General features: G+C 44.0%; 1 protein-coding gene across 1 annotated transcript in view; it reads left to right on the top strand.

Moving 5' to 3' along the window:
• The window catches only part of GLIS3 (GLIS family zinc finger 3), a 669,467-nt gene that overhangs the window by 495,708 nt on the left and 147,051 nt on the right, over positions 1–26,708 (top strand). Inside the window, exon 7 of the mRNA XM_069764174.1 lies at positions 10,049–10,190. Coding sequence (XP_069620275.1) covers positions 10,049–10,190 — 142 coding nt within the window. The remainder of the gene's footprint in view (positions 1–10,048; positions 10,191–26,708) is intronic.

Genomic DNA, 26,708 nt, shown 5'->3' with positions numbered 1-26,708 from the left:
ATCTGTGGCGAATATTATGATAATAGGATTCTGCAAGTTAAAGAGGTTGTCTGCAGTTGTAGGTCCCAAGAGTAAAGCTAATTACATGTCTTTGACTACTGCATGATCTCAGGATGGCTAAAGGAAAACTGCTTTGTCAGCATTTGTTTTCCCGGCAGTGAAAGCAAAGCATTGCAGGGCACCTTATACTATGGATAGACATTTCTTGGTCACTGGACACTGAAGTGATTTAGCAGGGCAAGGCTTTATGTGGCTCTACCTAAGAAATGGTGGTTCTCCATATGTTATTGAATAGGTAATATAATTGTTTACGTCACACAGAGATTGCATTACCGCTTTTCTTTATCTTATTCATAAAGGATATTCTGTAAAGGATGCTCACTTCACAAGGCATGCAAATAATATCTAATTTAACAAAAGCATTCACATGTCAGTTTGTGTAATTTAGGACAATCTACAAACCATAAGGCGACAAGTCCAAGAATCAGTGTTTCAAGTTTAGGCCTCCATTACTATATAACTCCAGTTTATTAGTTCACTGGTATGTATCTGGATTAGGATGGAAGGGCAACACGTTAATGCTACTACTATCAGCCATAAACGCAGTAAACTAAAAATTTATAAATAACATGGTCAAGAAATATAACTTCACTATAGATCATCAGAAAAAAAAAACAGGAACAGTAGCACTTATACAGACGTAGAGCAAAGGCAAAAGAGAGAGGAAAGGTAGAGTGAAAGAAAAAAAAGAAGGAAAAGTTACAGTAATTATATTACCTACAGTCAAAACTAGACCTCAAAAGCTAGTCTTCACTGCTGTATATATGCACAAAATTTAATAAAAGGATGTTTAAAAGAAATATAACTTCACTAGGAAAGATTGGCCTCGTTCTTTTCTAACCTTTTTCATACTCTTTCTATCTACACTCCTCAACATTGACATTGCAGCACCAAGAAAAAAAGTCATGGCGTTATGGAAATCAGAGGACGGATAGTCCTTTTAATGATCATTAAACTATTTTTTTGATGTACTGTTGTATCCCCTATGCGCGTTTTGCGTGGGCTTCTTCTGGGGGCTACATTGGTCGATCTGAGTGGTACTATTATGGGTAAGATCCTAGACTAAGTTATGATCTCTTGTTGGCAGTGCATGTTTGTGGATAGGGGCCGTGAGGTGTCTCTTTGATACTATGGGATACTCATGTCTTTTTGACTTGGATTAAATTTCACTAGATACCCCCTATTGACATTATATGGTAACCTTCGGACTGCTAGACTGATTGGCACTTTATTACAGTTAATTTATATGGTACTAGATTAATGTAAATTTTAGTCTATACTTCCAATATCCACTTTACATTTTATTGATGGGTTGGTGTTTTTTGCTCTTACTATTCCCTCTTGTGTCACCTAGTCTTTACCTTAACAGTGGATTGTACAGTTTATGTTTAGACTTATGTACTTGTGTATTACTAAAATTTAAAATACTTTTTGGACTTTACACCAGTTTTTTCTTGTTTTTTCCTTGCAATTATGGAGTGTCCTAAATATTGGGCGGATCTAGACATGTTGTTCTAATGGTGATCCCAATTATATGGCTATGTCATTATGTGTTCTGCTCTAGCATTAATGTTCTTAAAGGGACACTGTCACCTGAATTTGGAGGGAACAATCTTCAGCCATGGAGGTGGGGTTTTGGGGTTTTTGATTCACCCTTTCCTTACCCGTTGGCTGCATGCTGGCTGCAATATTGGATTGAAGTTCATTCTCTGTCCTCCATAGTACACGCCTGCGCAAGGCAAGATTGCACCTTGTGCAGGCATGTTCTACGGAGGACAGAGAATGAACTTCAATCCAATATTGCAGCCAGCATGCAGCCAGCGGGTAAGGAAAGGGTGAATCAAAAACCCCAAAACCCCGCCTCCATGGCTGAAGATTGTTCCCTCCAAATTCAGGTGACAGTGTCCCTTTAAGTCTGTAGATGCCGCAGGGCATGGTAGCATGTTTCGGCCATGCAGGCTGATCACAGCTTGTGCTCCTGGCTGCTTCCTTGGCATTGTCTGGTGCATGGTGATCACTGTACCCTGGACATGGCAGCTGTCACTAATGTGCCCCATTTTCTGTAGCCTGATGTTGACAGATTTTTTCAGTTCCAAATATCCGGCTCAAGCAGCCAGAAAGTTCACCCAAAGCAAGAAAGACTTAGAGATAACATTAAAGAATCTAATCAATATAGTAATAAAGCTGTCAGTCCTGTATAGAAATAATCAGTTCAACCAGGATAAAATAGCACTTATGGATCAGTTCAAGAGGAAAGTCCACCAGCTGGCCATGACTGTGGTCAGTCAGCTTTCATTAAATGAAATATACATTTGTACTCAATGTGCTCTCTAAATTGTTGAATGAGTGTCTGGAGCTTCTTCATCAGGTGATTCAGCCTCATCTCACTGCAAAGTCTCATTGACATATCAACAACATGTTCAGTCATTTCTCTAATTGTTAGTTTTTGGCAACTCTATACAATCCATTTGATCACAGAATGTGTAACGTGGCCTGGCATTGTCATGATGAAAAAATGGCTCCTGGGATACTTTGGAGAAATGGCCATACCACTGATTCCATGACCAATTCAATGTAAAGCTGAGCTTTTATTGTACCTGAACTAAAAACTAAAGGGCTCCTGTACATTATGCCACCCTATATAAAAATCCTCGAAGTAAAACTGGTGTGCCATTCCCTTGTGAAGGCTTCTTCTTGGCTTTGCCCATGTGGTCTGCAGCCAATCTCATTGCGTCCAAGACAAAAGTAGGACTCATTGCTGTGAAGATAGACCTCCATTTCCTGCCTTCATTGCCATCTTGCTCTACACCATGATAGCCTTTGAGAGTCGAGGCCTCAGTTCAATAGGACACCTGTATCTTGATGTCTGGTGCATAGTCCATTGACACTTTAGGCCTGGTATATCACATCCAATTTCACTTGCAGTACAAAATGGATTACTACGCACCATTCTTATAATCTTGCATCAAATAAAGTGGAAGGGAAGCTATATACCATAAAAGTATTTCAATTATATTAATATTTAATTAAAACAATGAAAAAAAGTTTAAAAGAATGTAGAAAAGGGGACAACAGTGCAACAAAAGCAACCACCTTTGAGAATACAGTAATATAATGACATAATATGTATCATATACAGAGGTCTTATGAAGCGCCACTTGGAGATACAGTATTTATTTGCCATCAATGATTTGCCTTTTCAATTTAGCTCTCATTACCTGGGCCCTTTACTATTGGATAATCTCTTCCTATGGAGTGACAGCCTCTGACACTTCAGTTGCTGGCATATTGATTTGAGCATTGGGACACTTATCACCTTTTTGCTAGGGAACAGGATATTAATTCTTGGATTTGGAATGTATGAACATTTTTTGGAAGCTGGTTTGCTCCTTAATATTGTTGATACTTATATACCGTATTTTTCAAACTATAACACGCACTTTCCCCCCCAAAAAATGTGAGGAAAATGGGGGGTGCGTCTTACAGTCATAATGCAGGCTTACCGGCAGTGGTGTGGTGGCAGCGGCAGAGATGCGAGGATGATGAGCGGTATGGCATGAGCAGGGTCCCTTCCACAGGTGAGGTGACGCAGCAGAGCCGAGTTAATCACCGGTTTCTCGGTGGCGGCGGCCATCTTCCTGAGGCCGTGCGTGCGCAGATGGAGTACTCTGCTTCTTGGGCCTTCAGGAAAATGGCCGCGGGAGGCCTCGTGTGCGCAGATGGAGATCGCAGCGGCCATTTTCCTGATGTCGAGTTTGCAGATTTAGATCTCGGCTTCAGGAAAATGGCCGCCGCGATCTCCATCTGCGCACGCGCGGCCTCCCGTGGCCATTTTCCTGAAGCCCCGGGAAGCAGAGCACTCCATCTGTGCACATGCGGCCTCAGGAAGATGGATGCCGCCACCGAGAAACCGGTGATTAACCCGGCTCTGCTGCTCACATTGGATCCCGGGCTGCTGTGTCACCTCACCTGTGGAAGGGACCCTGCTCATGCCATACCGCTCATTATTCCCGCACCTCTGCCGTCACCACACCACTGCTGCAACCCCCTATGGACACCAGGCTGTGGCCCACCTAAGCAGGAAGGGACCCTGCTATGGGACATGCCATACCGCATCACCCCACCTCTGCCGACACCATGCCTCCTGTGACCCTGCTCTGCCACCGCCAGCCCTCAGGTAAGATCCTGTAAATTCAGACAATAAGATGGACCCCCATCTTATAAAAAATCTTTTTTTCTGCAATTTTCACCCCAAATTTGGGGTGCGTCTTATGGTCCGGTGCATCTTACAGTCTGAAAAATACGGTATTTCTTCCCCCTTATTAGCAAAACTTCATAAAACCTTTGTATATGATACATATTATGTCATTATATTACTGTATTCTCAAAGGTGGTTGCTTTTGTTGCACTGTTGTCCCCTTTTCTACATGTTTTAAACTTTTTTTCATTGTTTTAATTAAATGTTAATAAAATTGAAATACTTTTATGGAATATAGCTTCCCTTCCACCTTATTTGATGTATGATTTCTTTGGAAGCGCCACTTCCTGTTATTCTAGTTCATTGTTGTCCTTCTATCCACTGAGACACACAACTTTAAAGGGAACTAGTCATGGATAACACACTTTTAATCAGCAGGTTAATAGCATTCTGAACTTGGATCCTCACTTAAAGCCATGCTGCTAGGAGGAAATTAACTTTATTCCTTCAGGCAGTGTTCATCTTTCAGTCATACCGGTTGGCAGTAATGGCTTCAGTCACCACTCAGTATTCAGTGAGCAGCAGCTCAGTTGTGATCACCCCCCAGCACTGACTCACAGCCAATTCTAATTCGGGGCCGGCTGTCAATGCCCAGGGCGTAGTTACAGCCGCTGCTCACTATACACTGAGTGGGGACTGAAGCTATGATGGCCAACCCCTATGACCAAAAGCTGAATGCTGTCAGAAAGAATAAAGTTTATTTCCTCCTGGCAGCTGGGCTTTCAGTGTAGGCACCAAACAGGTTCAGAACCGTATTAACTTACATATTAACCCCATATCTGCAGGTTAATAGCATTTTTAACAGGTTCTCTTTAACCAGTGGAGAGATCTCAGCCAACGTGTGTTGTGGTCTGCCAAAGTAATAAATCACAATCTCTCAGTTAAAGGATTCTGTCCCTCTCGGTTTGTGACAAGCATGTCAGCAAACAGGAGGCATCACACAATCATCTCACAAGACTTAATCTGATTTTTTTGGTTTCATGTGGCTAAAAAGTTAGCTATCAATCTGGCTTTAACATCCCTCCCACATGCCACAGATTGGAGCTCGGTTCTTGAAAAATTGAACATTTGCAGATTGTAGCGACACCTGCCACTTTCTCGATTTGCATAACCTTACGGCTTGTCCTTAGTGTTTCAATTTCAATGTTGAGTAGTGTCATTGGAAAACTAAGAAGCATGACTTCTAATTCACAAACCGTGTCACTCATTCCTGAAAAATTCTGCCACTTTTCAGCATAGAGGTGTAATAGAGCTATATTTCTTAACATGTAATTTACTGCTGTATATATCTATTATTTTTATATAGTGGCAATATTAAATTACTGTAAGTTCTCCTATTTCTAGCTTTTAGATGGTTATAAACTATGTTCCATAAGCATATACACAAAGAACCAGCACTGAACAAGTTGTCTTCATTTATATGATGCCAGCGACATGTGTCAATCAAAGGAGTAAGTAAACTGTGAATGTAGTTCTAATAAATGTGTAGACCGGGAATTTGACCTATCTGCCCTCTCTGTTTGCTTATGTCCCTCATCCCAGAGACTGATTCGTAAATATAATACTTGGGATTCTTTGGATTCATGAAAGGCTTTGCAGACAAATGCAGTGGGACATTCAGGACAAGGCGTCATGGTTGCAGCATAGAACTGATGAGGATACAGACATAGTCTCTCTTTTTTGCTTATTTGTGTCATTTTGAATACTATATTCATTTAGAAAAAGCAAAATAAATGTACTCTCAGATCTGAAGACTGATTCTTTAGATGAAAATTGCAATATTTAAGCATGTGTATCATGCTGCAGTGATGTCTACAAGAAGACAGAACAAGATGGATCAGATTTATAAAAACTGCCTAGATAAAATTAAAACCACTTTGTTTCCCATAGCAAGCAATCACAGCGCTGCTTTCATTTTATCAGAGCAGATGTTTCATCGGATATCGCTAGGACCAATGTCATACTATGGGGCAGATCAGATCTGCATTTTTTTCTATACACAAGATTGGTCGTGTCTCTGCAAATTGGAGCATGCGCACCCATACAAGTGTATAGTGTCTAAAACATTGGACTGCACTCAGGGACACAGACAGTGGAGAAGATGGAAAATTAAAATCTCCGTCTTCTCCACATTTGTGCTATATATGTCTCAGTCTAGAGAGTCGGATCAAAGCTAAATGACACTTGGCTCAAACTCTGATCATAGTTTGAGCCCAAGTGTCATTAATGTAATCTGATTTTCTCCAAAGAGAGAATTATCGATTGTGAGCGAGCCCTGTGATTTTGATAATGCTAAACTTAAAAGTTTTTTTTTCATATATTTTAGTAATTAACCCCTTTGTGACATGCGCCATACTAGTTCGGTGCATGTTGTGTCTTCCCTTTGATGTGGGCTCCGGCAGTGAGCCCACATCTTTCCTGAAACATGTCAGCTGTTTTAAACAGCTGACATGTGCCCGGAACAGCCACGGTTGGAATCGCGATCCACAATGTTAAATGCCGCTGTCAAACTCTGACAGTGGCATTTAACATGCGCTTCCGGCAATCGCGCCAGAAATCCGCCCATCTGTGAACCCTGTCATGTGATCGCGGGTCACCGATTGGTTGGCCTGACAGTCAGAGGTCTCCTACAGACCTCTATGGTTGGCAATGCCGGATTGCTGTGAGCGCCGCCCAGTGGTCAGCGCTCATAGCAAGTCAGCAATTCTGCTACATACAGGCGATCTGATCATCCCCTGTATCTAGCAGAGCTGATTGGGTTATGGCAGCTCCTAGTCTCCCATGGAGACTATTGAAGAATGCCAAAAGTAAAAGAAAAATGTTTTTAAAAATATATAAAAAAAATATATATATATAAAAGTTCAAATCACCCCTCATTCACCCCATTCAAAATAAAACAAAAAAAAAATCAAACATACACATATTTGGTATCACCGCTTTCAGAACTGCCCGATTTAGCAATATAAAAAAAGTATTAACCTGATTGATAAACGGTGTTTAACGAGAAAAAATTAAAAATGCCAGAATTACGTTTTTTTGGTCGCTGCAACATTGGATTAATATGCAATAACGGGTGATCAAAAGATCATATCTGCACAAAAGTGGTATAATTAAAATCGACAGCTGGGCATGCAAAAAATAAGCCCTCACCTGACCCGAGATCACGAAAAATAGATCCGCTACAGGTATCGTATCAGAAAATGGTGCAAGTTATTTATTTTTTAAACAAACTTTGAATTTTTTTTCACCACTTAAGTGAAAAACAATGTAGACATGTTTGGTGTCTGTGAACTTGTAGTGACCTGAAGAATCATAATGGCAGGCCATTTTTAGCATTTGGTGAACATGGTAAAAAAAATATAAAAAAAACGTTGTGGAATTGCACTTTTCTTGCAATTTCACTGCACTTGGAATTTTTTTCTCGTTTTTGAGTACACGATATGGTAAAACCAGTGGTGTCATTCAAAAGTACAACTTTCCCCGTAATAAACAAGCCCTATCATGGCCATATTTATGGAAAAGTAAAAAAGTTATGGCTCTGGGAAGAAGGGGAGCGAAAAACAGAAACGAAAATGGGCTGCGGCGCGAAGGGTTTAAAAATATTTCTGAAGCTTGTGTAAAGAGAGTTTCTTTGTGTTGCCAGTTTCTGACACTTGTAACTTTTTTTTATTTTTCTGTGTATTGATCTTGTTTTTTGTGTGCTGAGCTGTAGTTTTAATTGATAGCATTTTGGCGAGCATACAGAGTTTTGATCGCTTTTATTCCATTTATTTGCGAAAAACGAAAAATGGCACTATTGGCATTTCTTTTTTATTATTGGCATTTAATGTGCAGTTTAAATAATTGTATATTTTGGTAGATTGGACTTAGATTGGGCATTACAATACCAAATACTGCATGATTATTTTTTTAAACTTTTTAATATCTACATTTTTGAACTCCAGTAAATGCTCATGTCAGTGATTGACAAGAGCGCTTCATAGGAGATCAAGATTTGGTTGCTGATTTACTGGGAGGTGATGGATGTATAGCAAAAAACCCTGATGGCTCAAAGCTGGTTAAAGTTTGGGTGCAGTACTGGTACTCGAATCCGAACTTCCACTAGTCCGTTATCACTAATAATGGGCATAGAGGTTAATTTGTTAGTATAATTATACCTGCATATGCACCCCAATCTGTAATTTAGCAAGTAACATTTTTAACCCAAAGTAGCCATAATCTGTTATCACATAATCATATCTAAATAGTAACAATAATAACAACAACAGTAGCAATAATAAAAGACTATCCTTACCCACAGAACCACAGTGATGTGCCTGCCCAACATATGTTTCGCTTGTTGCTTTATCAAGGGGGTGACACCTAAATTGGACATCTATATACCCCTAACCATGAATGTCCAATTTTATATATTTCCTGATTTTTAATTATGATATTTACTCGATGTGTTTTAATTGATTCAATAAAATTGTACATTTTATCATATCAAAGTGTGTGCCACATTTATTTGTAGGCTATATATAATACAGAGTGGTCCAAAAGTCGGTCAACAGTTGAATCAATTACATTTTATGAGATTTTATGACTACACATATACAATGATTCGCACCAAAGTGGCAGTTAAATGAGTTGATGACTTTCTCTTGTTAATTCAGTTTTCCTCACAAACTAAACAGTACGTCTGTCCATAACTATACGGAGATTGAAGCAGATCCGAATTTATGTCATGCTGTGTGTCACAGTGTACTGCACAGGTTTGAGACCTGTTGCAACGTTAATAGAAGACATATTAAGCTCTTATGAGATTAAACAATTTCATTGATTCCAGAGTATACCTACATTTGGGGGCCACCCTGTATATATATGTGAGTGCTTGAAGTTGCTTGAATCCATTATCTGAAGCATTTTTGCCATGCTTGAGTGAAAATCATATCAATGTAATCTGTTTAATTGGATCTGTGGCCTAAAATAGGCTTTATTCAACGCATTAAATCTGTTGCAAAGGCTCAAGCAAAAATTGACACAACATTATGTAAGAAATTATATTTTCATAGTAGCCATCAGTTGTCCTAATTTTAGCACCACATTTAATATGTTATATTAATATTAATTTATGTTTATGATTAAACTTATCTGCGAATAGATTTTGACAATGATGAATTCAGCTCTTGGAAAATGTGAAAATTGCACCTCAGTCTTAATGCACAGTGATAGATATGTACAGTATGAAATAAATAGCGTATTAGTCCTTCTAGTATGCTTTTGCTACTCTCACCATGGTTAAGTGCCTTTCTAAGGTATGTGTATGTTTACGTACAGTGTGCTATGTAGTCACTGATTGATAACACAAACCTAGTCCTTGAGCGCTAGGACTACTTTATAAAGTATGCAAATCTTTCACAACATGTTTGGTTCCTGGAGTACACGTGCAACTGATTTTATGATGAATACCCATTACAGCTGATAGCAGTAAAACGTAAGGCTTAGTAGGTAATCGGAAGCAGGCATCTTTAACTGTGTAAAGGGAAAACATATGGATTTCATAGAACTACTTAGAAACATCTTTACCATGGAAAATAAATTATTGCTAATTACCAAGACTCATGCTAGCTTTTATTGACAGTCCGGTCCACAATATTAACACACTGCTGTCAGTTTCCTGTATCTCCCAATGTATTATTGATCTATAACCAAATAACAAGACATATCTTTTCTTTTGTTCTTCTATAGTTGCGACCTAGGACGGAGCTTGACCAAGAAATCCTCAGTGATTGCCTCACTATTCAACCTCTTCAACCGGCAACATCACCAAAGGATCCCACAGAAAATGCGTTGGGGAGGTCACCTGGTCCTGTGCATGATGTATTTTCAGGTATGAGCTCTAAGGTCACGGGTTGCAATTTCTATTGCGCTCAGTGTTTAACGCTAATACACTACCATGCTGACGTTTTGAGTTTGGGTCAAGCCAAGGACAACATCTCCAGTGAGGTTGTATGTTCTTTCTGTGTCTCTGTGAGTTTCCTCCACTTCTGGGTTTCTTTTTCGCACTACAAGAGTAGCTACCAGGTTAATTGGCTTCCAATCCTATTGCCTCTAGTCTGAGAAGGGTAGATTGTGAGTCCCAGTGGGGCTAATGTAAATAGTATTGCCCTATGTATAGCATTGTTTATTATAGGTCCTGATGTATTCGTTTTGATTTGTTCTTGCCATAGCCCTGAAGAAAACCTTCTTTGGCACTATACTGTTTTATCAACTTCATACTATTTCAATATAAGATGGTCAGATTTATGCCTTAGTAAATATGAGACCTGTTGTGTCACGGGTAGGGTTGAGCGAAACGGGTCGTTCATTTTCAAAAGTCGCCGACTTTTGGCAAAGTCGGGTTTCATGAAACCCGACCCGACCCCTGTGCGGGGTCGGCCATGCGGTACGCGACTTTCGCGCCAAAGTCATGTTTCAATGACGCGAAAAGCGCCATTTCTCAGCCAATGAAGGTGAACGCAGAGTGTGGGCAGCGTGATGACATAGGTCCTGGTCCCCACCATCTTAGAGAAGGGCATTGCAGTGATTGGCTTGCTGTCTGCGGCGTCACAGGGGCTATAAAGGGGCGTTCCCGCCGACCGCCATGTTACTGCTGCTGATCTGAGCTTAGGGAGAGGTTGCTGCCGCTTCGTCAGAAGCAGGGATAGCGTTAGGCAGGGTCCATTAACCCCCAAACCGCTTGTGCTGTAGCGATTTCCACTGTCCAACACCACCTTCGGTGTGCAGGGATAGTGGAAGCTACATTTTTTTTTCTCAGCGCTGTAGCTCATTGGGCTGCCCTAGAAGGCTCCCTGATAGCTGCATTGCTGTGTGTACGCCGCTGTGCAAACCAACTGCTTTTTTCAAAGCACAAATCCTCTTGTTCCTTCCTTTCTGCACAGCTATCTTTTTTGTTTGTCCACACTTTTTATTTAATTTGTGCATCAGTCCACTCCTTATTGCTGCCTGCCATACCTGGCTGAGATTACTGCAGGGAGATAGTAATTGTAGGACAGTCCCTGTTTTTTTTTTTTTTTGTGGGAGATTAAGATTGGCATTTTTGCTAGAGTGCCATCCCTGTGTGTGCCATCTCTCACTCAGTGGGCCATAGAAAGCCTATTTATTTTTTTGGTTGATTTGGGCTCTCAATTCTACCTGAAAAAATCAATAAATCAATCAGTGGGAGATAAATATTGGCCTCTGGGCATGTGTGCCACTCCTGACTCCTGTGTGTGCCATCTCTCACTCAGTGGGCCATAGAAAGCCTATTTATTTTTTTGGTTGATTTGGGTTCTAAATTCTACCTGAAAAAATCAATAAATCAATCAGTGGGAGATAAATATTGGCCTCTGGGCTTGTGTGCCACTCCTGACTCCTGTGTGTGCCATCTCTCACTCAGTGGGCCATAGAAAGCCTATTTTTTTTTTTATTTGGTTTCTAAATTCTCCCTGAAAAAATCATTTTATTTTATCTGGTTTCTAAATTCTTCCTGAAAAAATCATTTTATTTTATTTTGTTTCTAAAGTCTCCCTGAAAAAAAAAAATGGGAGATTAATATTGACATTTGTGCTTGAGTAACAGTCCTGCGTGTGTGGCATCTCTGTGATTTGGTGCCACAGAAAACAGAGTGTGTAACATTGTGCCTGATTTTCCTTGCGGTCTCACCAACCTGTAAAGGGATATCGAAATCATACGGAAGTTATAGCTCACCGTGTAAGTTGTTTGACAGCAACAAATAAAGTTACTTTGGTTAAGTTTTTAAAACAATGAGGAAGTCTGGTGCAAGAGGTCGTGGCCGTGGGCGTTCATTGTCAGCTGGTAATGATGGTAGTGGTAGTGGAGCATCAGGTGGTCGTGGGAAAAAAAATATTCCACCTAAGTCTGGAGCTGTGGAGCCAGGTTCGTCGTCTGGCTACACAAGGCCTCGAACGCTCTCTTTTCTGGGAGTAGGAAAACCGCTTTTAAAGCCGGAGCAGCAACAGCAAGTTTTGGCTTACCTTGCTGACTCAGCCTCTAGCTCTTTTGCCTCCTCTTCTGAAACTGGTAAATGTAAAAGCAGCGCGTCGTTAGTGGATGTTCACGGTCAGGGACAAGTCGCTTCCTTGTCCTCTTCAGCAAAAACAACAACAAGAGAGAAGGATGCAGCAGGCGACACAACGGGTTACTCCATGGAGCTCTTTACACATACCGTCCCTGGCTTAGAAAGTGAAACAGTTAACAGGCCATGCCCATTACAAGTAGATTCTGACATGGAGTGCACTGATGCTCAGCCACAGCCAGACTACTATGCTGGTCCTTTGGCTCAGACCACAACATTGCCCTCTCAGGGTACTGATCCACAATCAGACCCTGATGAGACTATGTTGCCCCGTCACGAACGCTATAGCACCGACCGACACGGTGACACAGACGAAGTTGCACACGAGCTAGAAGAGGAGGTTATAGATGACCCAGTTGTTGACCCCGATTGGCAGCCATTGGGGGAACAGGCTGCAGGCGGCAATAGTTCTGAAGCGGAGGTGGAGGAGGGGCCGCAGCAGGCATCAACATCGCAACAGGTTCCATCTGCCGGGCCCGTATCTGGCCCAAAACGCGTGGCAAAGCCAAAACCTGTTGGGAGGACAGCGTGGCCATCCGGTTAAAGCTCAGTCTGCAATTCCTGAAAAGGGATCCGATGCTAGGAAGAGTGCAGTCTGGCATTTTTTTAAACAACATCCAATTGATCAGCGCAAAGTCATCTGTCAAAAATGTTCAACTAGCTTAAGCAGAGGTCAGAATCTGAAAAGTCTCAATACAAGTTGCATGCATAGACATTTAACCACCATGCATTTGCAAGCCTGGACTAACTACCAAACGTCCCTTAAGGTTGTAGCACCCTTGGCCAATGAAGCTAATCAGCAACGCAACATCCCTTCCGTCACTGTAAGGCCACCATTTTCCGCACCACCGGCAGTATCTGTGCAGGTTTCTTTGCCAGCCCAAAGCAGTCAGGATCAGGGAATCACCAGTTTTGTAGGAGGAAATACTGCATCTAGGGCACCGGCGGAAACAATACCGTCTCCAACCGTCTCTCAGTCTGCCATGTCCACCGGCACACCCGCTAGTTCCACGATCTCCAGCTCTCCAGTCCAGCTCACCCTACATGAGACTCTGGTTAGAAAAAGGAAGTACTTATCCTCGCATCCGCGTACACAGGGTTTTAACGCCCACATAGCTAGACTAATCTCATTAGAGATGATGCCCTACCGGTTAGTTGAAAGCGAAGCTTTCAAAGCCCTGATGGAGTACGCTGAACCACGCTACAAGCTACCCAGTCAACACTTTTTTTCCAGAAAAGCCATCCCAGCCCTGCACCAGCATGTTAAACAGCGCATCGTCCATGCACTCAGGCAATCTGTGAGTACAAAGGTGCACCTGACTACAGATGCATGGACCAGTAGGCATGGCCAGGGACATTACGTGTCCATCACGGCACACTGGGTGAATGTGGTGGATGCAGTGTCCACAGGGGACATCAATTTCGGGACAGTTGTGCCTAGCCCACGGTCTAGGAAACAGTTAGCTGTAGGCGTTCGCACCCCCTCCTCCTCCTCCTCGTCCTCCTGCAGAAGCGAGAGCTCTTCCACAGACCGCAGTCGCCCAACCACTCCATCGGCAGCTGACACTGTTGCACACCAGTTGTCCCATTATGGGCCAGCTACTGGCAAGCGTCAGCAGGCTGTATTGGCTATGAAGTGTTTGGGCGACAACAGACGCACCGCGGAAGTTCTGTCCGAGTTCTTGCAGCAAGAAACGCAGTCGTGGCTGGGCACAGTAGATCTTGAGGCAGGCAAGGTAGTGAGTGATAACGGAAGGAATTTCATGGCTGCCATCTCCCTTTCCCAACTGAAACACATTCCTTGCCTGGCTCACACCTTAAACCTGGTGGTGCAGTGCTTATTGAAAACTTATCCTGGGTTCTCCGACCTGCTCCTCAAAGTGCGTGGACTTTGCTCACATATCCGCCGTTCGCCTTTACACTCCAGCCGTATGCAGACCTATCATCGGTCTTTGAACCTTCCTCAGCATCGCCTAATCATAGACGTTGCAACAAGGTGGAACTCAACACTGCACATGCTTCAGAGACTGTGCGAACAGAGGCGGGCTGTTATGTTTTTGTGGGAGGATACACATACACGGGCAGGCAGTAGGATGGCAGACATGGAGTTGTCAGGTGTGCAGTGGTCGAAGATACAAGACATGTGTCAAGTCCTTCAGTGTTTTGAGGAATGCACACGGCTGGTTAGTGCAGACAACGCTATAATAAGCATGAGCATCCCCCTAATGTGTCTGCTGATGCAAAGTTTGACGCACACAAAAAGGATCAGGCGTCTGCACCAGAGGAAGAGGAAAGCCTTGATGACAGTGAGCCATTGTCTGGTCAGGGCAGTGTACAGGACGAGTTAGCGGGCGAAGTGGAGGTGGAGGACGAGGAGGATGATGGGGATGAGTATATTTTTAATGAGGAAGCTTTCCCGGGGGCACTGGAAATTGGTTGCGTGGCAAGGCCGGGTTCTGGTTTTTTGAGGGACACAAGTGACGTAGATTTGCCTGAAACTGCCCCTCAACCAATCACAACCGCAGATTTGACAACTGGAACTTTGGCCCACATGGCGGATTATGCCTTACGTATCCTCAAAAGGGACACACGCATTACTAAAATGATGAACGATGACGATTACTGGTTGGCCTGCCTCCTTGATCCTCGCTATAAAGGCAAATTGCAAAATATTATGCCACATGAGAACTTGGAATTAATATTAGCAACCAAACAATCAACTCTTGTTGACCGTTTGCTTCAGGCATTCCCAGCACACAGCGCCCGTGATCGTTCTCACACGAGCTCCAGGGGGAAGCAGACCAGGAGTGTTAGGGGTGCACACATCAGCAGTGGCGTTGGACAGAGGGGTTTTCTGACCAGGTTGTGGAGTGATTTTGCTATGACCGCAGACAGGACAGGTACTGCTGCATCAATTGAAAGTGACAGGAGACAACATTTATCCAGTATGGTTACAAACTATTTTTCATCCCTTATCGATGTTCTCCCTCAACCGTCATTCCCATTTGATTACTGGGCACCAAATTAGACACCTGGCCAGAATTGGCAGAATATGCATTGCAGGAGCTTGCTTGCCCGGCAGCTAGTGTCCTATCAGAAAGAGTATTCAGTGCTGCAGGTTCAATATTAACCGAAAAAAGGACTCGTCTGGCTACCCAAAATGTTGATGATCTAACATTCATTAAAATGAACCGCAACTGGATTTCGAATTCTTTTGCCCCACCTTGCCCGGCCGACACCTAGCTTTCCTATGAAAAGCTCTTGCCTGTGGTCTACTGTGAATTACTTTTCTAATGTCTTAATTTGCTGCAGCTGATTGTCCAGCATACGACATGTTTACACCTCCCTAAATGGCCAAACTCCCCACATGGGGCCGTGGTATCGCGACTTGGCGCAAGCACCCGTGAGAGTGCTGTTTGTCTGAAGAGGTGGGTGTGCCCGCTTTTGGTCGACAGCACTGCCACTGGGTCCCTCATAGTACAATAAAGTGTCTCTGGCGGTGGTGGTGCGCACCCAACGTCAGACACACTGTTGTAACATGAGGGGCCCTGGGCCTGTACCGCCGGCCACAAGAGAGTTCACCCACCCCCAGGTCAAACATTGCTCTACCACTTCCACAGTTATCTCTCACACTTCCACCAATGTTTAGTCTATGCGCTGACATCCTTCCATTCCTGCCACTGACAATACCATTGTGTTGACATGTATGATGGTACTTAACATAGTCAGGGGTAGTGTCCTCTATTTACCACAGTAAATACTTTGCGCTAAATTAGTAGGTCTGAAACTACGCAGAGGATCCCACCCCTGTACCTAATGATTACACCCTTTAGTGTTTTCGTTTTGTTTTAATGCGAGACATTCACATTTATTTATTGTTTTGGACTACTAACTGTCAGACACTCATTACAATCGGCCTCCGCTGACCAGACCAATGCTGCCCGTGTACCCCTGGAACCAATTTTAAATTGCCTACAGCCAGCCCAATTTATTATGTTAGGCCTTCGAAGCCTGTCTGCGGTCCCTCCTTCCACTAGGCCTCCACTGACCTGTCTACTGCTGCCCGTGTACCCCTGGAATCAATTATAAAGTGCCTACAGCCTGTCCAATTGTATTATGTTAGGCCTTCGAAGCCTGTCTGCAATCCCTCCTTCCACTAGGCCTCCACTGACCAGACCACTGCTGCCCGTGTACCCCTGGAACCAATTTTAAATTGCCTACAGCCAGCCCAATTTATTATGTTAGGCCTTCGAAGCCTGTCTGCGGTACCTCCTTCCACTAGGCCTCCACTGATCTGTCTACTGCAGCCCGTGTACCCCTGGGACCAATTATAAAGTGCCTACAGCCTGTCCAATTTTATTATGTTAGGCCTTCGAAGCCTGTCTGCGGTCCCTCCTTCCACTAGGCCTCCACTGACCAGACCACTGCTGCCCGTGTACCCCTGGAACCAATTTTAAATTGCCTACAGCAAGCCCAATTTATTATGTTAGGCCTTCGAAGCCTGTCTGCGGCCCTCCTTCCACTAGGCCTCCACTGACCTGTCTACTGCTGCCCGTGTACCCCTGGAACCAATTATAAAATGCCTACAGCCTGTCCAATTTTATTATGTTAGGCCTTCGAAGCCTGTCTGCGGCCCGTTCTTTCTACTACTCCTACACTGACCAGACCACTGCTGCCTGTGTACCCCTGGAACCAATGTTAAAGTGCCTACAGCCCAATATTTTTTTATGTTAGGCCTTCGAAGCCTGTTTGCGGTCCCTCCTTCCACTAGGCCTCCACTGACCAGACCACTGCTGCCCGTGTACCCCTGGAACCAATTTTAAATTGACTACAGCCAGCCCAATTTATTATGTTAGGCCTTCGAAGCCTGTCTGCGGTCCCTCCTTCCACTAGGCCTCCACTGACCTGTCTACTGCTGCCCGTGTACCCCTGGAACCAATTATAAAGTGCCTACAGCCTGTCCAATTTTATTATGTTAGGCCTTCGAAGCCTGTCTGCGGCCCGTTCTTTCTACTACTACTACACTGACCAGTCTACTGCTGCCCGTGTACCCCTGGAACCAATGTTAAAGTGCCTACAGCACAATATTTTTTTATGTTAGGCCTTCGAAGCCTGTCTGCGGCCCGCTCTTTCTAATACTCCTACACTGACCAGACCACTGCTGCCCGTGTACCCCTGGAACCAATGTTAAAGTGCCTACAGCCCAATATTTTTTTATGTTAGGCCTTCGAAGCCTGTCTGCGGCCCGTTCTTTCTACTACTCCTACACTGACTAGACCACTGCTGCCTGTGTACCCTTGGAACCAATGTGAAAGTGCCTACAGCCCAATTTTTTTTATGTTAAGCCTTCGAAGCCTGTCTGCGGCCCGTTCTTTCTACTACTCCTACACTGACCAGACCACTGCTGCCTGTGTTCCCCTGGAACCTATTTAAAAGTGCCTACAGCCTGTCCAATTTTATTATGTTAGGCCTTCGAAGCCTGTCTCCGGTCCCTCCTTCCACTAGGCCTCCACTGACCAGACCACTGCTGCCCGTGTACCCCTGGAACCAATTTTAAATTGACTACAGCCAGCCCAATTTATTATGTTAGGCCTTCGAAGCCTGTCTGCGGTCCCTCCTTCCACTAGGCCTCCACTGACCTGTCTACTGCTGCCCGTGTACCCCTGGAACCAATTATAAAGTGTCTACAGCCTGTCCAATTTTATTATGTTAGGCCTTCAAAGCCTGTCTGCGGCCCGTTCTTTCTACTACTACTGCACTGACCAGTCTACTGCTGCCCGTGTACCCCTGGAACCAATGTTAAAGTGCCTACAGCACAATATTTTTTTATGTTAGGCCTTCGAAGCCTGTCTGCGGCCCGTTCTTTCTACTACTCTTACACTGACCAGACCACTGCTGCCTGTGTACCCCTGGAACCAATGTTAAAGTGCCTACAGCCCAATATTTTTTTATGTTAGGCCTTCGAAGCCTGTCTGCGGCCCGTTCTTTCTACTACTCCTACACTGACCAGACCACTGCTGCCTGTGTACCCCTGGAACCTATTTAAAAGTGCCTATAGCCCAATATTTTTTTATGTTAGGCCTTCGAAGCCTGTCTACGGCCCGTTCTTTCTACTACTCCTACACTGACCAGGCCACTGCTGCCTGTGTACCCCTGGAACCTATTTAAATGTGCCTATAGCCCAATATTTTTTTATGTTAGGCCTTCGAAGCCTGTCTGCGGCCCGTTCTTTCTACTACTCCTGCACTGACCAGACCACTGCTGCCTGTGTACCCCTGGAACCTATTTAAAAGTGCCTACAGCCCAATTTTTTTATGTTAGGCCTTCGAAGCCTGTCTACGGCCCGTTCTTTCTACTACTCCTACACTGACCAGACCACTGCTGCCTGTGTACCCCTGGAACCTATTTAAAAGTGCCTACAGCCCAATATTTTTTTATGTTAGGCCTTCGAAGCCTGTCTGCGGCCCGTTCTTTCTACTACTCCTACACTGACCAGACCACTGCTGCCTGTGTACCCCTGGAACCTATTTAAAAGTGCCTACAGCCCAATATTTTTTTATGTTAGGCCTTCGAAGCCTGTCTGCGGCCCGTTCTTTCTACTACTACTACACTGACCAGTCTATTGCTGCCCGTGTACCCCTGGAACCAATGTTAAGGTGCCTACAGCACAATATTTTTTTATGTTAGGCCTTCGAAGCCTGTCTGCGGCCCGTTCTTTCTACTACTCCTACATTGACCAGACCACTGCTGCCTGTGTACCCCTGGAACCAATGTTAAAGTGCCTACAGCCCAATATTTTTTTATGTTAGGCCTTCGAAGCCTGTCTGCGGCCCGATCTTTCTACTACTCCTACACTGACCAGACCACTGCTGCCTGTGTACCCCTGGAACCTATTTAAAAGTGCCTACAGCCCAATATTTTTTTATGTTAGGCCTTCGAAGCCTGTCTGCGGCCCGTTCTTTCTACTACTACTACACTGACCAGTCTACTGCTGCCCGTGTACCCCTGGAACCAATGTTAAAGTGCCTACAGCCCAATATTTTTTTATGTTAGGCCTACGAAGCCTGTCTGCGGCCTGTTCTTTCTACTACTCCTACACTGACCAGACCACTGCTGCCTGTGTACGCCTGGAACCTATTTAAAAGTGCCTACAGCCCAATATTTTTTTATGTTAGGCCTTCGAAGCCTGTCTGCGGCCCGTTTTTTCTACTACTACTACACTGACCAGTCTACTGCTGCCCGTGTACCCCTGGAACCAATGTTAAAGTGCCTACAGCCCAATATTTTTTTATGTTAGGCCTTCGAAGCCTGTCTGCGGCCCGTTCTTTCTACTACTCCTACACTGACCAGACCACTGCTGCCTGTGTACCCCTGGAACCTATTTAAAAGTGCCTACAGCCCAATATTTTTTTATGTTAGGCCTTCGAAGCCTGTCTGCGGCCCGTTTTTTCTACTACTACTACACTGACCAGTCTACTGCTGCCCGTGTACCCCTGGAACCAATGTTAAAGTGCCTACAGCCCAATATTTTTTTATGTTAGGCCTTCGAAGCCTGTCTGCGGCCCGTTCTTTCTACTACTCCTACACTGACCAGACCACTGCTGCCTGTGTTCCCCTGGAACCTATTTAAAAGTGCCTACAGCCTGTCCAATTTTTTTATGTTAGGCCTTCGAAGCCTGTCTGCGGCCCGTTCTTTCTACTACTCCTACACTGACCAGACCACTGCTGCCTGTGTACCCCTGGAACCTATTTAAAAGTGCCTACAGCCCAATATTTTTTTATGTTAGGCCTTCGAAGCCTGTCTGCGGCCCGTTCTTTCTACTACTACTACACTGACCAGTCTACTGCTGCCCGTGTACCCCTGGAACCAATGTTAAAGTGCCTACAGCCCAATATTTTTTTATGTTAGGCCTACGAAGCCTGTCTGCGGCCTGTTCTTTCTACTACTCCTACACTGACCAGACCACTGCTGCCTGTGTACCCCTGGAACCTATTTAAAAGTGCCTACAGCCCAATATTTTTTTATGTTAGGCCTTCGAAGCCTGTCTGCGGCCCGTTTTTTCTACTACTACTACACTGACCAGTCTACTGCTGCCCGTGTACCCCTGGAACCAATGTTAAAGTGCCTACAGCCCAATATTTTTTTATGTTAGGCCTTCGAAGCCTGTCTGCGGCCCGTTCTTTCTACTACTCCTACACTGACCAGACCACTGCTGCCTGTGTACCCCTGGAACCTATTTAAAAGTGCCTACAGCCCAATATTTTTTTATGTTAGGCCTTCGAAGCCTGTCTGCGGCCCGTTCTTTCTACTACTACTACACTGACCAGTCTACTGCTGCCCGTGTACCCCTGGAACCAATGTTAAAGTGCCTACAGCCCAATATTTTTTTATGTTAGGCCTTCGAAGCCTGTCTGCGGCCCGTTCTTTCTACTACTCCTACACTGACCAGACCACTGCTGCCTGTGTTCCCCTGGAACCTATTTAAAAGTGCCTACAGCCTGTCCAATTTTTTTATGTTAGGCCTTCGAAGCCTGTCTGCGGCCCGTTCTTTCTACTACTCCTACACTGACCAGACCACTGCTGCCTGTGTACCCCTGGAACCAATGTTAAAGTGCCTACAGCCCAATATTTTTTTATGTTAGGCCTACGAAGCCTGTCTGCGGCCTGTTCTTTCTACTACTCCTACACTGACCAGACCACTGCTGCCTGTGTTCCCCTGGAACCTATTTAAAAGTGCCTACAGCCTGTCCAATTTTTTTATGTTACGCCTTCGAAGCCTGTCTGCGGCCCGTTCTTTCTACTACTCCTACACTGACCAGACCACTGCTGCCTGTGTACCCCTGGAACCAATGTTAAAGTGCCTACAGCCCAATATTTTTTTATGTTAGGCCTACGAAGCCTGTCTGCGGCCTGTTCTTTCTACTACTCCTACACTGACCAGACCACTGCTGCCTGTGTACCCCTGGAACCTATTTAAAAGTGCCTACAGCCTGTCCAATTTTTTTATGTTAGGCCTTCGAAGCCTGTCTGCGGCCCGTTCTTTCTACTACTCCTACACTGACCAGACCACTGCTGCCTGTGTACCCCTGGAACCTATTTAAAAGTGCCTATAGCCCAATATTTTTTTATGTTAGGCCTTCGAAGCCTGTCTACGGCCCGTTCTTTCTACTACTCCTACACTGACCAGACCACTGCTGCCTGTGTACCCCTGGAACCTATTTAAATGTGCCTATAGCCCAATATTTTTTTATGTTAGGCCTTCGAAGCCTGTCTGCGGCCCGTTCTTTCTACTACTCCTGCACTGACCAGACCACTGCTGCCTGTGTACCCCTGGAACCTATTTAAAAGTGCCTACAGCCCAATTTTTTTATGTTAGGCCTTCGAAGCCTGTCTGCGGCCCGTTCTTTCTACTACTCCTACACTGACCAGACCACTGCTGCCTGTGTACCCCTGGAACCTATTTAAAAGTGCCTACAGCCCAATATTTTTTTATGTTAGGCCTTCGAAGCCTGTCTGCGGCCCGTTCTTTCTACTACTCCTACACTGACCAGACCACTGCTGCCTGTGTACCCCTGGAACCTATTTAAAAGTGCCTACAGCCCAATATTTTTTTATGTTAGGCCTTCGAAGCCTGTCTGCGGCCCGTTCTTTCTACTACTACTACACTGACCAGTCTATTGCTGCCCGTGTACCCCTGGAACCAATGTTAAAGTGCCTACAGCACAATATTTTTTTATGTTAGGCCTTCGAAGCCTGTCTGCGGCCCGTTCTTTCTACTACTCCTACATTGACCAGACCACCAGGGATTCAAGCTTCAGGAGGCTAATTTGCATATTCCAGGTGCCTTCTGGGAGAAGCGAAGTCTCCCTAAGCTAGAAGATCGTTGGGTACAGCCGGGACCAGCTGCTTCGAAAGCATCACCAAACCAGGGATTCAAGCTTCAGGAGGCTAATTTGCATATTCCAGGTGCCTTCTGGGAGAAGCGAAGTCTCCCTAAGCTAGAAGATCGTTGGGTACAGCCGGGACCAGCTGCTTCGAAAGCATCAATTTTTGCCTGTAGGACATTATTGCAAGAGAGCTTGGCTGAGTAGATTACACAAGAAGGAAAACACACAGCAAGTCAGCAGGATCTAGGAGCAACATGGCAGATGTGACAACCTACATGGTGAGCTGCAGCATGTGCTACATGTTCACAGATCGACCAGAAGAAGAATCCAATTTCACCTGTCAGAAGTGTAGACTAGTGGCCCTTTTAGAAGAAAAGGTGCGGGGTCTGGAAGAAAGAATAGCAACTTTGAAACTCATCAAAGAGAATGAAGACTTTCTAGACAGAACAGAAGCATCTCTACTGGTCACAGAAGGTGCAAAAAGTGTCAGAGAACCTCCAAAAGCAGATGAGTGGAAGCATGTGACCAAAAGAAGCAAGAAGACCATGGAGAAATCACCAACCACACAACTGAAGAACCGATATCAAATCTTTGTAGAGGATGAAGATGGCACACCTAAGAATGAAGCAATACCAGCAAGCAAAAAAGAAAAGGGCACACAGCAACAAGTGACAGCAAAAAGTACAGCCAAGAAGCAACGAAGAGTGGTGGTGGTGGGAGACTCACTACTGAGAGGCACCGAAGCAGCCATCTGCAGACCGGACATAACTGCAAGAGAAGTATGCTGCCTTCCAGGTGCGATGATCAAGGATGTGACCGATAGGATACCAAAGCTCTTCAGCTCCAAGGACGTCCACCCATTTCTTCTGATACATGTTGGCACCAATGACACGGCAAGGAAGGACCTACCGACAATCTGCAAGGACTTTGAAGAGTTGGGGAAGACAGTAAAGGAACTGGATGCACAGGTAGTTTTTTCTTCTATCCTTCCAGTAGACGGGCATGGCACCAGGAGATGGAACAGGATCCTTGATGCAAACAACTGGCTAAGACGATGGTGCAGACAACAAGGATTTGGATTCCTGGACCACGGTGTGAATTACTGGTATGATGGACTCCTCGCCAGAGACGGACTACACCTCAACAAACCTGGGAAACACACATTCGCCAGAAGACTCGCTACACTCATCAGGAGGGCGTTAAACTAGAAGAAGAGGGGACGGGAAGAAAAACATTAGACTCGAACAAAGACGACCCAGGAAAACATACTCAGAAGGGAGGTAAGAACATTTCTAAAACAATCCACAGTGAGGAGATTGGAACAAAACAAAATCCTCTAAACTGCATGCTCGCAAACGCCAGAAGCCTGACAAACAAGATGGAAGAACTAGAAGCAGAAATATCTACAGGTAACTTTGACATAGTGGGAATAACCGAGACATGGTTAGATGAAAGCTATGACTGGGCAGTTAACTTACAGGGTTACAGTCTGTTTAGAAAGGATCGTAAAAATCGGAGAGGAGGAGGGGTTTGTCTCTATGTAAAGTCTTGTCTAAAGTCCACTTTAAGGGAAGATATTAGCGAAGGGAATGAGGATGTCGAGTCCATATGGGTTGAAATTCATGGAGGGAAAAATGGTAACAAAATTCTCATTGGGGCCTGTTACAAACCCCCAAATATAACAGAAAGCATGGAAAGTCTACTTCTAAAGCAGATAGATGAAGCTGCAACCCATAATGAGGTCCTGGTTATGGGAGACTTTAACTACCCGGATATTAACTGGGAAACAGAAACCTGTGAAACGCATAAAGGCAACAGGTTTCTGCTAATAACCAAGAAAAATTATCTTTCACAATTGGTGCAGAATCCAACCAGAGGAGCAGCACTTTTAGACCTAATACTATCTAATAGACCTGACAGAATAACAAATCTGCAGGTGGTTGGGCATTTAGGAAATAGCGACCACAATATTGTGCAGTTTCACCTGTCTTTCACTAGGGGGACTTGTCAGGGAGTCACAAAAACATTGAACTTTAGGAAGGCAAAGTTTGAACAGCTTAGAGATGCCCTTAATCTGGTAGACTGGGACAATATCCTCAGAAATGAGAATACAGATAATAAATGGGAAATGTTTAAGAACATCCTAAATAGGCAGTGTAAGCGGTTTATACCTTGTGGGAATAAAAGGACTAGAAATAGGAAAAACCCAATGTGGCTAAACAAAGAAGTAAGACAGGCAATTAACAGTAAAAAGAAAGCATTTGCACTACTAAAGCAGGATGGCACCATTGAAGCTCTAAAAAACTATAGGGAGAAAAATACTTTATCTAAAAAACTAATTAAAGCTGCCAAAAAGGAAACAGAGAAGCACATTGCTAAGGAGAGTAAAACTAATCCCAAACTGTTCTTCAACTATATCAATAGTAAAAGAATAAAAACTGAAAATGTAGGCCCCTTAAAAAATAGTGAGGAAAGAATGGTTGTAGATGACGAGGAAAAAGCTAACATATTAAACACCTTCTTCTCCACGGTATTCACGGTGGAAAATGAAATGCTAGGTGAAATCCCAAGAAACAATGAAAACCCTATATTAAGGGTCACCAATCTAACCCAAGAAGAGGTGCGAAACCGGCTAAATAAGATTAAAATAGATAAATCTCCGGGTCCGGATGGCATACACCCACGAGTACTAAGAGAACTAAGTAATGTAATAGATAAACCATTATTTCTTATTTTTAGTGACTCTATAGCGACAGGGTCTGTTCCGCAGGACTGGCGCATAGCAAATGTGGTGCCAATATTCAAAAAGGGCTCTAAAAGTGAACCTGGAAATTATAGGCCAGTAAGTCTAACCTCTATTGTTGGTAAAATATTTGAAGGGTTTCTGAGGGATGTTATTCTGGATTATCTCAATGAGAATAACTGTTTAACTCCATATCAGCATGGGTTTATGAGAAATCGCTCCTGTCAAACCAATCTAATCAGTTTTTATGAAGAGGTAAGCTATAGACTGGACCAGGGTGAGTCATTGGACGTGGTATATCTCGATTTTTCCAAAGCGTTTGATACCGTGCCGCACAAGAGGTTGGTACACAAAATGAGAATGCTTGGTCTGGGGGAAAATGTGTGTAAATGGGTTAGTAACTGGCTTAGTGATAGAAAGCAGAGGGTGGTTATAAATGGTATAGTCTCTAACTGGGTCGCTGTGACCAGTGGGGTACCGCAGGGGTCAGTATTGGGACCTGTTCTCTTCAACATATTCATTAATGATCTGGTAGAAGGTTTACACAGTAAAATATCGATATTTGCAGATGATACAAAACTATGTAAAGCAGTTAATACAAGAGAAGATAGTATTCTGCTACAGATGGATCTGGATAAGTTGGAAACTTGGGCTGAAAGGTGGCAGATGAGGTTTAACAATGATAAATGTAAGGTTATACACATGGGAAGAGGGAATCAATATCACCATTACACACTGAACGGGAAACCACTGGGTAAATCTGACAGGGAGAAGGACTTGGGGATCCTAGTTAATGATAAACTTACCTGGAGCAGCCAGTGCCAGGCAGCAGCTGCCAAGGCAAACAGGATCATGGGGTGCATTAAAAGAGGTCTGGATACACATGATGAGAGCATTATACTGCCTCTGTACAAATCCCTAGTTAGACCGCACATGGAGTACTGTGTCCAGTTTTGGGCACCGGTGCTCAGGAAGGATATAATGGAACTAGAGAGAGTACAAAGGAGGGCAACAAAATTAATAAAGGGGATGGGAGAACTACAATACCCAGATAGATTAGCGAAATTAGGATTATTTAGTCTAGAAAAAAGACGACTGAGGGGTGATCTAATAACCATGTATAAGTATATAAGGGGACAATACAAATATCTCGCTGAGGATCTGTTTATACCAAGGAAGGTGACGGGCACAAGGGGGCATTCTTTGCGTCTGGAGGAGAGAAGGTTTTTCCACCAACATAGAAGAGGATTCTTTACTGTTAGGGCAGTGAGAATCTGGAATTGCTTGCCTGAGGAGGTGGTGATGGCGAACTCAGTCTAGGGGTTCAAGAGAGGCCTGGATGTCTTCCTGGAGCAGAACAATATTGTATCATACAATTATTAGGTTCTGTAGAAGGACGTAGATCTGGGTATTTATTATGATGGAATATAGGCTGAACTGGATGGACAAATGTCTTTTTTCGGCCTTACTAACTATGTTACTATGTTACTATGTTACTATGTTACTGCTGCCTGTGTACCCCTGGAACCAATGTTAAAGTGCCTACAGCCCAATATTTTTTTATGTTAGGCCTTCGAAGCCTGTCTGCGGCCCGATCTTTCTACTACTCCTACACTGACCAGACCACTGCTGCCTGTGTA

The sequence above is a fragment of the Ranitomeya imitator genome, chromosome 1, assembly GCF_032444005.1.
Source record: "Ranitomeya imitator isolate aRanImi1 chromosome 1, aRanImi1.pri, whole genome shotgun sequence".
Classification (NCBI taxonomy): Eukaryota; Metazoa; Chordata; class Amphibia; order Anura; family Dendrobatidae; genus Ranitomeya; species Ranitomeya imitator.
Note: the sequence above shows the minus strand (reverse complement) of the source record. Positions and strands in the feature narration are given on the sequence as shown.